Source organism: Hemitrygon akajei, chromosome 22 (genome assembly GCF_048418815.1).
Source record: "Hemitrygon akajei chromosome 22, sHemAka1.3, whole genome shotgun sequence".
Classification (NCBI taxonomy): Eukaryota; Metazoa; Chordata; class Chondrichthyes; order Myliobatiformes; family Dasyatidae; genus Hemitrygon; species Hemitrygon akajei.
This window is the reverse complement of record NC_133145.1, coordinates 56549417-56561771: the sequence shown is the minus strand read 5'-3', so window position 1 is coordinate 56561771 and position 12355 is coordinate 56549417. Positions and strand designations below refer to the sequence as shown.

Sequence of the window (12355 nt, the reverse complement as noted above, 5' to 3'; positions counted from 1 at the left end):
AGCCTTAACTGCTTTTCAGCCCGTACTCCTGTCATAAACCGTGGGTGGTACAGTAGCGTAGTGGTTAGCACAATGCTTTATAGTGCAGGAGACCTGGGTTCAATTCCCATCACTGCCTGTAAGGAGTTTGTACGTTCTCCCCGTGACCATGTGGGTTTCCTCGGGGTGCTCTGGTTTCCTCCCACAGTCCAAAGATGGACTGGTTGGTAGTTTAATTGATCATTGTAAATTGTCCTGTCAACGGGCTAGGATTAATTTGGGGGAATTGCTGGGCAATGCGGTTCAAAGGTTTGTGGCAAACGGCTGTTCCGTGCCGTGTTTCAATAAATAAAGTAAGAAATAACCAAATTACATTTGAATAATTACTTATTTTGAAAAATATTTCAGCACATGATGGATTTTAGCAAATTTATGTTTGATTCTAAAATATCATAAAACCTCCCTTACTCCACGATACCGTGCTCAGCCTTCCTCTCCTTTCAGATTCCAACAAGCTACTCAGCCCTTTCATAAACAGAAATGGTTCTGCAGTGGCCACTTTATTAGGTACCCCCGCTTGTTAATGCAAATATCTAATCAGCCAATCACGTGGCAGCAAATCAATGCATACGGGCATGCAGACATGGTCAAGAGGTTCAATTGTTGTTCAGGCCGAACATCAGGATGTGATTTCATGAACATAAGTGGTTCTGCAGATGCTGAAAATCTGGAGCAACACACACACAAAGTGCCGGAGGAACTCAGCAGACCAGGCAGCGTCTATGGAGTGGCATCTCCTGGATCCACATATTGGGTGCCAGCTCTTGCTCCACCCTGTGGAGGTCAAGTGCTGACCTGAAAGGCCAAACGTCCATTTTCTCCCATAAATGTCGCCTGACCCCACCAATTTCCATCAGCTTTTTGTTGGTTGCTCTACCTCAGCAGTCTACGGTCCAATCTGAAAGTCTCACTCTGCATAATAGCTAGAAGTCTGAACTAGCAACCTTTCTTTTCCAGTTGTGGTTTTGGTGAAAGGCAATTAACCTGAACGTTAATGCTGTTTTTCTCTCCACAGATGCTGCCAGATCTGATGATCATCTTTAATATTTTCCATCTTTATTTCAGATTTCCATGTAACTATTTTCCCCTCGTGGTTTCCCTTTGCAATTTATTGGCCGTGGGAAGTTTTTAATGTGATTGGCCACTTAGCCAGGTTGATGATGTCACTGTTGCTGGATGCACGGATTCCTAATGCAACCTAATTTTCATTCCACAGCATGGACGACTTTAAAGTCCCTTTCCTGCCTCTTTTCTACTGCTGCATCTGTCTTTTACATCCCCTTCCTGTTTGTCAGCCCTTGGCACGCAGCTGCCGCCACACCATTTTGTGCGCAGTGTCTGTCTAAATTGTCTCCTGTGCCTCTCTTTTGGATCAGAGAGGGCTTGTAAATAACTGCGCACAGAAGTCTTGGGAACGAAGATGTCACATGACTCAGCGTGAGCTCGTTGCCCATAGCAACAGTGTCGCAGTTTGGGAAAAAAGAAGCATTGGATAATAACACAGTCAGAAATTTATAGACTGCGTAAAGAATTTACAGGGGACCAAATCTGACAATTTAATCATAGGATTCATGTACTTTTCTTCAAATACAGTTAGCTCGGTTCTTAATAAGACCCAGGAGAGACTTACAAATTCACGAAGGGCATGGATAAGGTGGATGGTCACTGTCTTCTCCCCAGGGTAGGGGGATCGAAAACCAGAAGGCATAGCTTTAAGGTGAGAGTGTAATGATTTAAAGGGCCATGTTTTGCACACAGAGGGTAGTGGGTATGTGGAACGAGCTGCCAGCGGAGGTGGTAGACTCAGTGTTTGAATTGCAGTTGGACAGGGGTGAACGGACAGAAGAGGTTTCTATTTATATGGCCAGAAGCAGGCAATTAGGAGCAATTCAGGTTGGTGGTGGATCATAGTGTACATTGGCAGCTGGACCTCACCTCCGACACTGGATGGGGAAGTAAGATAGTTCTTGAAGAGTAGGTTTATACAGTTCAGACTCTTCGTTGGTTGTGGTCGACCATGGGGGTTGTGTCCTAACTCTCTACGTGATCCACAAGCCAGGGCAGTACGATATGGAGAGCGAGCTGTTGCCCATGCAGCAAGCTCCCCTCTCCACGCAGCTGATGAATCCAAAGGGTACGGCAGAGACTGATACAGTTTGTCGCCACGAGTTGCCAGTCAGCATTGAACTCAGTGTAGGACGGCCTCAGGGACTCCAGCTCTGGACTTTCCCCTCAGGGTTTGCTCCCGAAGCCTTCCCCATGAGTGGGTATAGCCACAAGGTAGGAGAGGTTTGAGATCAGAGTTTTCCTTCTCCTAGAAGAGCTGCCAACCACAGCTGACGAGCCCAATCTGCCTGAAGCGACTGGTTTTAAGGCCTTTGCCCCTTCTCCTGTCGGTGGCAAAGGTTCTGCCGGGCTTACTAGCTAAGCCACATGGGAAGGCAGGAGCTGGAATTGGTTGTCAAGGCTATTTGAGTCACACACTACTGGGAGCATTTTTTTAGATTATTTGGAGCTTATCCCCACTACCACCCCCCCTGCCTATAACAATATTAGAGTTATAAGTTATATGTTAGAGTATTACCTCCGTTTCGTGAGGGTACTCACAGATACCAGATGGGGCTTAAAACTCCTTTTGAGTTTGGGGCTTCGTGGGCAGTGAACCAGATATTATCACAAGGGTGCTGCTTTGGGTGGGATGGACCTGTTTCGACACTGTGTGACTCTGAACTCATTTCCATAACAAATACTGGAAACTCTCAGCAGGTCAGGCAGCATCTGTGGAAAAGTAGTCACTAGTATTCTCACTCTGGGACTTCAGCACCTCTTTCCGTCTCCTCAGTCGCCGCTGAGTTTTTCAAACAAGTACTGTTTTTCACCTCAGCTCTCAACTTAGCCGTGGAACGCTAACGACTTGTGGTGAGTGTGGATCAGAGTGCGCTGACGCATTACATGCAGTTCAGTTTATTCGTAACTCTGTTTTTTAGAAGCTGGTCAGATGAACTCCTAAATTCATTGCCCTGTGAGTTTTTATTCATCTCCCTCTTTCCTTGCTGAAGGGGGTGGTACGGTAGTGTAGTGGTTAGTGTAACACTATTATAGAGCCAGTGAGTGACTCAGGTTCCGTTCTCGCCGCTGCCTGCAAGGACATAGAACATAGAAATCTGTAGCACATCACAGGCCCTTCGGCCCGCAATGTTGTGCCGACCATGTAACCTACTCTAGAAACTGCCTAGAATTTCCCTAGTGCATAGCCCTCTATTTTTCTAAGCTCCGTGTACCTATCTAAGAGTCTCTTGAAAGATCCTGTTGTGCCAACATCCACCACCGTTGCTGGCAGTGCTTTCCACGCACCCACTGCTTGGTACATTCTCCCTGTGACCGTGTTGATTTCCTCCGGGTGCTCCAGTTACCTCCCACATTCCAAAGATGTGCAGGTTAGTTGGTTAATTGGTCACAGGTGTGTAATTGGGCTGTGTAGTCTCATTGGGCTGGAAGGACCTGTGAAGGTGTTCCACGGATCATCACCCTGTTGTGGTGGAGAGGCTTGAGAGTTCCTGAGATTCTGAGAGTGACGCCGCCTAGAGTTTGGCCGTCTGGCACTTAGCTCCTGGTAGGGTCACCCGTGGTGGTGAGGTCAAGAGCTCACTGGTGGAGCCGGCAGAAGATGATGACACAGAAGCTGCAGCTCCAGTCATCTTGCATTCCATGCCACTGGACCCTGATCCCGATCTGGCAAGGACTGTCTGCCGGCTGCCCGGGCACCAGCCTCTCTAGGTTAAACACAAAGTCACACAGAGATGTTCTCCATTACAGGAATCCGCCCTAACATATCCTGGAGTGAGTCCCGTGGCAATCAGCGAGTGGTGAAGGCAGAAAGATTGTGAGGTCTTGAAGCCCCCCAGTCACAAGGTGGTGGGTATCTGATTCAGTCATTGGACTCTTGGTTGGTGTGGGCCTCTACAGCAACCCAAGGACCCATCAACAGACAACCCCTTAGAACGTCATAGTCAACTCAAGTGGGTGCACTTCTGTCTCTAAATAAATGAATAAAAGTGATAGATATAAAGATCGTTATCGCCAGTGTGACTTTCCTCTGAACAGCTCAACAAGCCACTGATCCAGTTGCTTTGGAAAATATGGAAAAATAGAGGCCATTCTTTTCTCCAGTGGGAGTTAGACACACAGTCAGTGGCCACTTTATTAGGTACAAGAGGAAACCTAATCATGTGGCCTCTGTGTGTATTTCTGTACGTTCATGGTCTTCTGCTGTTGTAGCCTACCCACTTCAAGGTTCGTCATGTTGTATGTTCAGAGAAGCTCTTCTGCACACCACTGTTGTAATGCGTGGTTATTTGAGTTACTGTCACCTTCCTGTCAACTTGAACCAGTCTGGCTTTTCTCCTCTGACCTCTCTCATTAAAAGGACATTTTCATCAGCAGAACTGGACGTTTTTTGTTTTGTGCACCATTCTCTGTAAACTCTGTAGACTGTGGTGTGTGAAAAAATCCCAGGACCTCAGCAGTTTCTGAGATACTCAAACCACCCTGTCTGGCACCAACGATCATTCCATGGTCAAAGTCACTAAAATCACATTCTAATGTCTGGCCTGAACAACAATTGCACCTCTTGACCATGTCTGCCTGCCTTTATGCATTGATTTGCATCCACATGATTGGCTGATTAGATAGTTGCATTTAACACGCAGGTGTACCTAATAAGGTGGCCACTTAGTGTAAGGGAGCAGGTGAAATTCGGGGCTTTCTGCAGCTACAAAAGACAGATTGAGATGGGTGTAACCGTGTTCGAGTGGGAGGAGATATTGAGTGACCCAAGAGATTTATCACTGAATGTTTCCCAGGAATGATGACGTTCTTCCTGTCAAGTTCCTGAGAGAGATCACAGCATTCTGTTGTACACCTTGTCAAATCCTTCACTGCTACCGATCAAAGCTCTGATGGTGCATTCTTAAAGCTTCATATTTTATCCAGAAAAAGACACATCAGTTATTAAGGCATCAGAAATCCTACATAGCAACTGGATTTCTGGAGTCCTGACTGTAGGAGCTATGAAATTATCATCTTAAAGTAAAAATTCTTCCGAATCTTAAGTTCCGCCAACATGGAACAATGCAAAAATTACTTATAACACGTTTTCTGGTTCCGACGAGGAGTAGATGCTATTTCCTTCTTTCTGTTCCAAGAGCAGACACTTAACTTTATCATCGTTCACGAGACATGGAGATCAGATTCAGGGGTGGTGCTATTTGTTGAAAGATGGTGGTGAAACATAGTGAATAACAAAGATTAAAGGTTTAAAATTAGCTTTATTTGTCACTTGTGTTAATGGCAAACACTGTCTGAGGATGTTTCCGGGTAGCCCACAAGAGTCGCCATGTCACTGGCGTTTAGGGCAGCAATGAACATCTCTGGCGGTGTTCTGGGCTTCCTTCATCGAGCCAGTGGCTCGGTTTTCACTACATTCAGTTGTGCAAGTTGTAGAAGGATTCTCCATCACTGCCTCCATCACAGTTTTGTTTTACCAGTCTGGCTCGTTAACTTCGAGCTGAAGCCCCCAAATCTGCACCACTCTTAGTCTGGCCTCTACCCTTTGATCTCTTTGGCATGGGTGAGCCTACCAACAACCAAAACATAAAGCCCTGATTCCAGCCAGAATAGCTCTCTAGGTCACTGAGGCACGCCAGCCTCCAAACCCAGTGACAAGGTTGTAGTCCTCCTGGAGGACCACACACGCACATAACACACAAACCCTAATCATTTAGAATGTGGGAGGGAACAGGAGCACCCGGAGGAAACACACATGCTCATGAGGAGAATGTACAAACTCTTTACAGACAGCAGTGGAAATGAACCCAGGTCGCTGCTGCTGCCATAGTGTTACGCTAACCACTACACCGCCATGAAGCACAAAGAAGGTGTGTCTGGGTGACACACAAGCAAAGAGAGGCAAGTAAATCCCAAACCATGCAAACCATGACTCGGTGTCACCTAGTCTCTACCTTATCACAGACTTCACCTTTTGTTTCCCCTTGGTCTGCGGTTTTAAACTTATTTTATTCCAGTTTGGTTGAAAGTTTATCTGTCTGTCTCTCTCCACAGTTGCTGCCTGCATGCTGAACATTCCTTGTCTTCCTTCCCCCAATTTCTAGTACCTGTGGTATTTCTGTGTACTACATGGTGTGGACATCAGCTGCAGATTTATATTTCACATCAGCAAGATCTGTGGCGCGTGGCCAAGTGGTTAAGGCGTCGGACTAGCGATCTGAAGGTCGTGAGTTCGAGCCCCAGCTGAGGCAACGTGTTGTGTCCTTGAGCAAGGCACGTAACCACACATTGCTCCAGTCCACCCAGCTGAAAATGGGTACCAGCAAAATGCCGGGGGTTAACCTCGTGATAGACTGGCGTCCTATCCGGGGGGAGTCTCGTACTCTCAGTCGCTTCACGCCACGGAAACTGGCATAAGCACCAGCCTGATGAGCCTATAAGGTCTGGCACAGACTCTAACTTAACTTTAACCCCACCCCAGGTCCTAACCCCCTCCAAGTCGGTGGGTTCCTGGGATCGTAGGCCTCAGTTGGCCCCCTAGATCAGCAAGTCTGGAGCTCAAGGATCCATCATCAGCAGGTTCAGGGGTCAGTAATGACAGTCGAAGCCCAAAGTCGGCGAGAGCAGATTTTGAGCTCCGGCTCCTGTTGCTCAATCCTAACCTGACCCCTAACCATCGCCGCAAACCTGAGCCATGACGTCGATGGACATCGCAGGTCGGTGCCATCTCGGCCAGACTGACTGCACTGTCCTGTTGGCAATCGGAGCAGACTCTCAGCCCCAGATCAAACAATGGACGGCCACAATGAAAACCGGCATCCTCTCCAGAGATGGGAAGCTATCATCATTCTGTGCAGTATTCATTTATATAGATATATAAATATCCACAATTCAGACTCCTGAAGAGTCTGAACATGTCAGTCCCATGTAACAGGCAGCTGCCTTTGTTTGTATGGGGCAGCAACACACCACACTTTACACCACCAGCTGAAAGATCAGGGTTTAATCCCCGCCGCTGTTTGTATATTCTCCTGTGACCGCATGGACCTCCTCCTGATGCTCCAGGTTCATCCCACGTTCTAAACGTGCCTAGGACCAGAGGGCACAGCCTCGGAATGGAAGGATGCTCCTCTTAAACAGAGATGAGGAGGAATTTCCTTACCAGAGGGTGGTGAATCTGTGGGAATTCATTGCCACAGACAGCTGTGGAGTCCAAGTCATTGGATATAATTAAAGCAGAGATTGATAAATTCTTCATTGGTGAGGGCATCAAAGATTACGGGGAGAAAGCAGGAGAATGGCAGCATTTATTTATTTATGTATTTATTTGTATTTATACAGCTTGTCATCTTTTTGCACACTGATTGTCAGTCTTTGCAGTTTCACATTGATTCTATTGTGTTTCCTTGAAACGGGGTTACGAGGGAAAATAAATCAGCCATGATCGAATGACAGAACAGACTTGATAGGCCGAATGGCCTAATTCTGCTTCTGGGTCTATGTCTTATAGTATGCCACTGTCTTGTCATGATAAACAGTGTATTATTAAAGCAAACGTACTGAACGGCAGACTCTCCTTCCCTAACAGCCCTACTGAAAAGCAATATATAAGCTTGGTTAAACATTCGACTGGGGACAAATAATCCGAATACTTTTAAGAGGCACAACCTTAACTGGCCGCTGTCGAGATGGGTTTTGTTTGTGTGGCCCCTGGATGTGTGGAATTACCACGAATGACAGTCATTACTGGGGATCTGAGAGCAATGGCTCAGAATCCACTTCTTCCCAGCCAGCTGCAAGTGTTACAGTGTTGACAGAATCTCAAATGCGCTATAACGTACGATGTCAAAAGATAACTCATCTTGAGAACAAGAAGGTTTGATGTGTCTCCTGTTTGCTGTATATTGTCATATTTCACTGTCGGAGCAATTGATTTTTTTTTTCTGGCGTGGCTGTTGCATTGATTACTGTAGCAGTTATAACTCAGTGCCTCTGGGAGACGGCACCAACACGCCAGGCAGCAGGGTTGCTCGCACGTCAGTCGGCAGTGTTATTTTAATACTCAGAAATCACCAGTGCGTTCTATGTCGAGGGCAGGGTTTATTTCACTTATTGACTCATTTAGAGATACAGCCTGGAGCATGTCCAACGAGCTGCACCCCACCCACCCCCAGCAACCCAGCCACCTCACCTTAGCCCAGCCGCAGGACAACGTTCAATCGATATGTCTTTGAAATGAGGAAGGGAACCGGGGCACCCTCACGCTCACGGGAAGGTAGGCACGAACCTTTTATGGGCGGCACCGGGATTGAACTCTGAACTCCGACCCTCCTCCAAGCTGTAATAGCGTCGCTAGGCTACCTTGGCGCCCCCTCACTGGGGTGTCTTCCGGTTTCGTAACGCCTTGAGTCACGATAATGGGGTTGGAAATGGAGATGTGTAAGGGAGCAGGGTGCTCCTGTCACTACATCAGTAACCCAGAGGCTTGCTCTGCTAACGGCTAGATAGTTCCCTGAAGGTGGAGTCTCATGTAGATAGGGTGGTGAAGAAGGCTTTTGGAACGCTGGCCTTTATAAATCAGAGCATTGAGTACAGAAGTTGGGATGTAATGTTAAAATTGTACAAGGCATTGGTAAGGCCAAATTTGGAATATTGTGTACAGTTCTGGTCACCGAATTATAGGAAAGATATCAATAAATTAGAGAGAGTGCAGAGACGATTTACTAGGATGTTACCTGGGTTTCAGCACTTAAGTTACAGAGAAAGGTTGAACAAGTTAGGTCTCTATTCATTGGAGCGTAGAAGGTTGAGGGGGGATTTGATCGAGGTATTTAAAATGTTGAGAGGGATAGATAGAGTTGACGTGAATAGGCTGTTTCCATTGAGAGTAGGGGAGATTCAAACGAGAGGACATGATTTGAGAGTTAGGGGGCAAAAGTTTAAGGGAAACACGAGGGGGTATTTCTTTACTCAGAGAGTGATAGCTGTGTGGAATGAGCTTCCTGTAGAAGTAGTAGAGGCCAGTTCAGTTGTGTCATTTAAGGTAAAATTGGATAGGTATATGGATAGGAAAGGAGTGGAGGGTTATGGGCTGAGTGCGGGTAGGTGGGACTAGGTGAGATTAAGAGTTCGGCACGGACTAGGAGGGCCGGAATGGCCTGTTTCCGTGCTGTGATTGTTATATGGTTATATGGTTAGATGTGAGTTCAAGTATCATCACGACAGCTGTATGGCTGGAATAACTTATTCATAAGGTCACCTATAAACCATAATACCACAAGACATACTATAGCACAGGATTTCCTACTCTGGGGCCCACGGACCCCTTGCTTAATGGTATTGGTCCATGGCATAAGAAAAAAGATTGGAAGCCCCTGCTGTAGGAGTAGAATTAGGCCATTTTTTCATTGAATCTGCTCCTCTGTTCAATCATGGCAAAATTATTGTCCCGCTCAACCCCATTTCTCCCTGTTACCTTTGTCATCCTTACTAATCAAGAACCGATCAACCTCCACTTTAAATATGCCCGATAACTTGACCTCCAAGGCCGTCCATGGCAAAGAATTCCACCGATTCACCACCCTCTCGCAAAAGAAATCTGTAGAAGTACGTCCAAAACCTTATAGACGCCTTTGTATATAAATGAAGTATATATTGATTCTGGGGTGAAGGCACATTAGCCTTTTTCCCAAAGAGAGGGTACAAAAACAAGAGGGCGTGGGTTTAAGATCAACGTCGAGAGATTTAAAAGGGATACCGCGAGCAGCTGCCTTGCACAAAGGGTGGTGCATATTTAGAATGAGATGCCTGAAACAGTGAGTGAGGCAGACATATTAGCAACATTTTGATAAGTACATGGATAGGAGAGGTTTAGGGGACTCGGGCAAATGCAGGTAGATGGGACAAACTTGCTAGAAAAAGCAGTCAGCATGGCTGAGATGGAGCAGGAGGGCCCGTTTCCATGCTATAAGAATTGGGAAAATTGTATTTTTATAAATCTAAAGTAATTGTATTTTTAGCAATATGGGGAATCTCAATTATTAGCGGGTAACCCGTACAGAAGCCTGGACATAAGTCTGTGTCCTCTCCGGGTGGCTTGGTATAGTGGTTAGCATAATGGCTTACAGAGCCAGCAGTCAGCGACCTGGGTTCAATTCCCACCACTGTCTGTTCTTCCGGTGACTGTGTGGGTTTCCTCCCGCAGTCCAGAGATGTATAGGCTAGGGTTAGTGAGTTCTAGACTTGCTATGTTGGCACCAGAAGTGTGGCAACACTTGACGGGCTTCCTCCCCCACACAGTGTTGGTCATTGACACAAAACGATGCATTTCACTGTGTGCTTTTATCTATATGTGATGAATAAAGCTAATCTTTATCATAGTTTAAAATCCCAAATTTATCTGGAAGGTGAAATTAGTTGTGCCCGCAAAACGACCGGATTCCCATCTCAGGAAGGGAATCTGCTGACCTGACCTGGTCTGGTCTCTATGTCAGCCCAGGCCAACGGCAAGGCTTCTCACTTAGTTCAAGGGCAATTAGTGATGGGCAAACAAATGCTGGTCTTGTCAGTGAAACTTTCACTTCATCCACCCCTTCCCCACCCATCTACCTTCCCCCTCACCTACCCACCTACCTTCCCGCTCACCCACTTTCCCCACCCACCTTCCCCCTCATCCACCTTGCCCCTCACCCACCTTCCCCCTCACCCACCTTCTCCCTCACCCACCTTCTCCCTCACCCACCTTCTCCCTCACCCACCTACCTTCCCCCTCACCCACCTACCTTCCCCCTCACCTACCTTCCCCTTCACCTACCTTCTCCCTCACCCACCTACCCCCTCACCTACCCACCTTCCCCACCCACCTACCTTCCCTCTCACCCACTTTCCCCACCCACCTACCTTCCCCCTCACCTACCCACCTACCTTCCCACTCACCCACTTTCCCCACCCACCCACCTTCTCCCTCACCCACCTTCCCCCTCATCCACCTTCCCCCTCATCCACCTTGCCCCTCACCCACCTTCCCCCTCACCCACCTTCCCCCTCACCCACCTTCCCCCTCACCCACCTTCCCCCTCACCCACCTTCTCCCTCACCCACCTACCCCCTCACCCACCTACCTTCCCCCTCACCCACCTTCCCCTTCACCTACCTTCTCCCTCACCCACCTACCCCCTCACCTACCCAACTTCCCCACCCACCTACCTTCCCTCTCACCCACTTACCCCACCCACCTACCTTCCCCCTCACCTACCCACCTACCTTCCCACTCACCCACTTTCCCCACCCACCCACCTTCTCCCTCACCCACCTTCCCCCTCATCCACCTTGCCCCTCACCCACCTTCCCCCTCACCTACCTTCTCCCTCACCCACCTACCCCCTCACCCACCTACCTTCCCCCTCACCTACCTTCCCCTTCACCTGGTCTCACCTATCACTTTCCAGCTTGTACTCCTTCCCCCCTCCCCCACCTTCCTATTCTGCCTTCTTCCCCCTTTCGCTCCAGACTCGATGGAGGATCTCAGTCCAAAACATCGCCTCTTCATTCCCCTCCATAGGTGCTGCCTGACCTGCCGAGTGTATATTGCTTTGGATTTCCAGCTCCTGCAGAATCTCTTGTGTTTGTGAGGGTGAATATGAGGAACCCTTGAAAGTACTTAGGAAATCTAAATCAGGTTATTGTCAATTTATGGATATGGCGCCATACACTACCTTGGGATTCATTTTCTTGCAGGCATTTATAGGAAAATAAAGAAATACAATAGAATGTATGAAAAATTACAAAAATAAATATTGACAATTAACCGATGTGCAAAAGAACGTAATTGTTGCAATATAAAATAAATAATACTGAGAACATGTGCTGTAGAGTCCTTGAAAGTGAGTCCATAGTTTGTGGAATCAGTTCAGGGTTGAGGTGAGTGAAGTTAAGCACACCGGTTCGGGAGCCTGATGGTTGACGGGTAATAACTGTTCCTGAACCTGGTGGTGTGGGACCTGAGGCCCCTGTATTTCCTGCCGAGTATACAGAAGCCACAGGTCCCTCATCCAAGGTACACCAAGGATCACTGTTGACCTTATCGAGAGGTAGAGGGAAAGGAAAAACAAGTGAGTGTGCTCATAGCAGGTCAAACCCGGTTCCTGCCTCTCCTGTTTAACCTCTGAGTGAATTGACACTACAACAGCTTCAGGGATCCTTAATCCCACTTCAAGGGGCAGAGAGAAATCCCAAATACTCTTTTGCAGGA

General features: G+C 47.5%; 1 protein-coding gene across 7 annotated transcripts in view; it reads left to right on the top strand.

The window, feature by feature from the left end:
- The window catches only part of aatkb (apoptosis-associated tyrosine kinase b), a 321493-nt gene that overhangs the window by 202820 nt on the left and 106318 nt on the right, over positions 1 to 12355 (top strand). Inside the window, exon 1 of one of the 7 annotated variants that reach the window (XM_073026297.1) lies at positions 1553 to 1756. The exons of 5 other annotated variants lie outside the window; for them this stretch is intronic. Coding sequence is in view for 1 of the 2 variants with exons in the window: in XM_073026296.1 (XP_072882397.1) it covers positions 8341 to 8380 (40 nt within the window). In the remaining variant the exon portion in view is untranslated. Of the gene's footprint in view, positions 1 to 1552; positions 1757 to 8238; positions 8381 to 12355 lie in introns of those variants that run through there. One more of the 7 variants, XM_073026296.1, reaches the window with a different exon arrangement.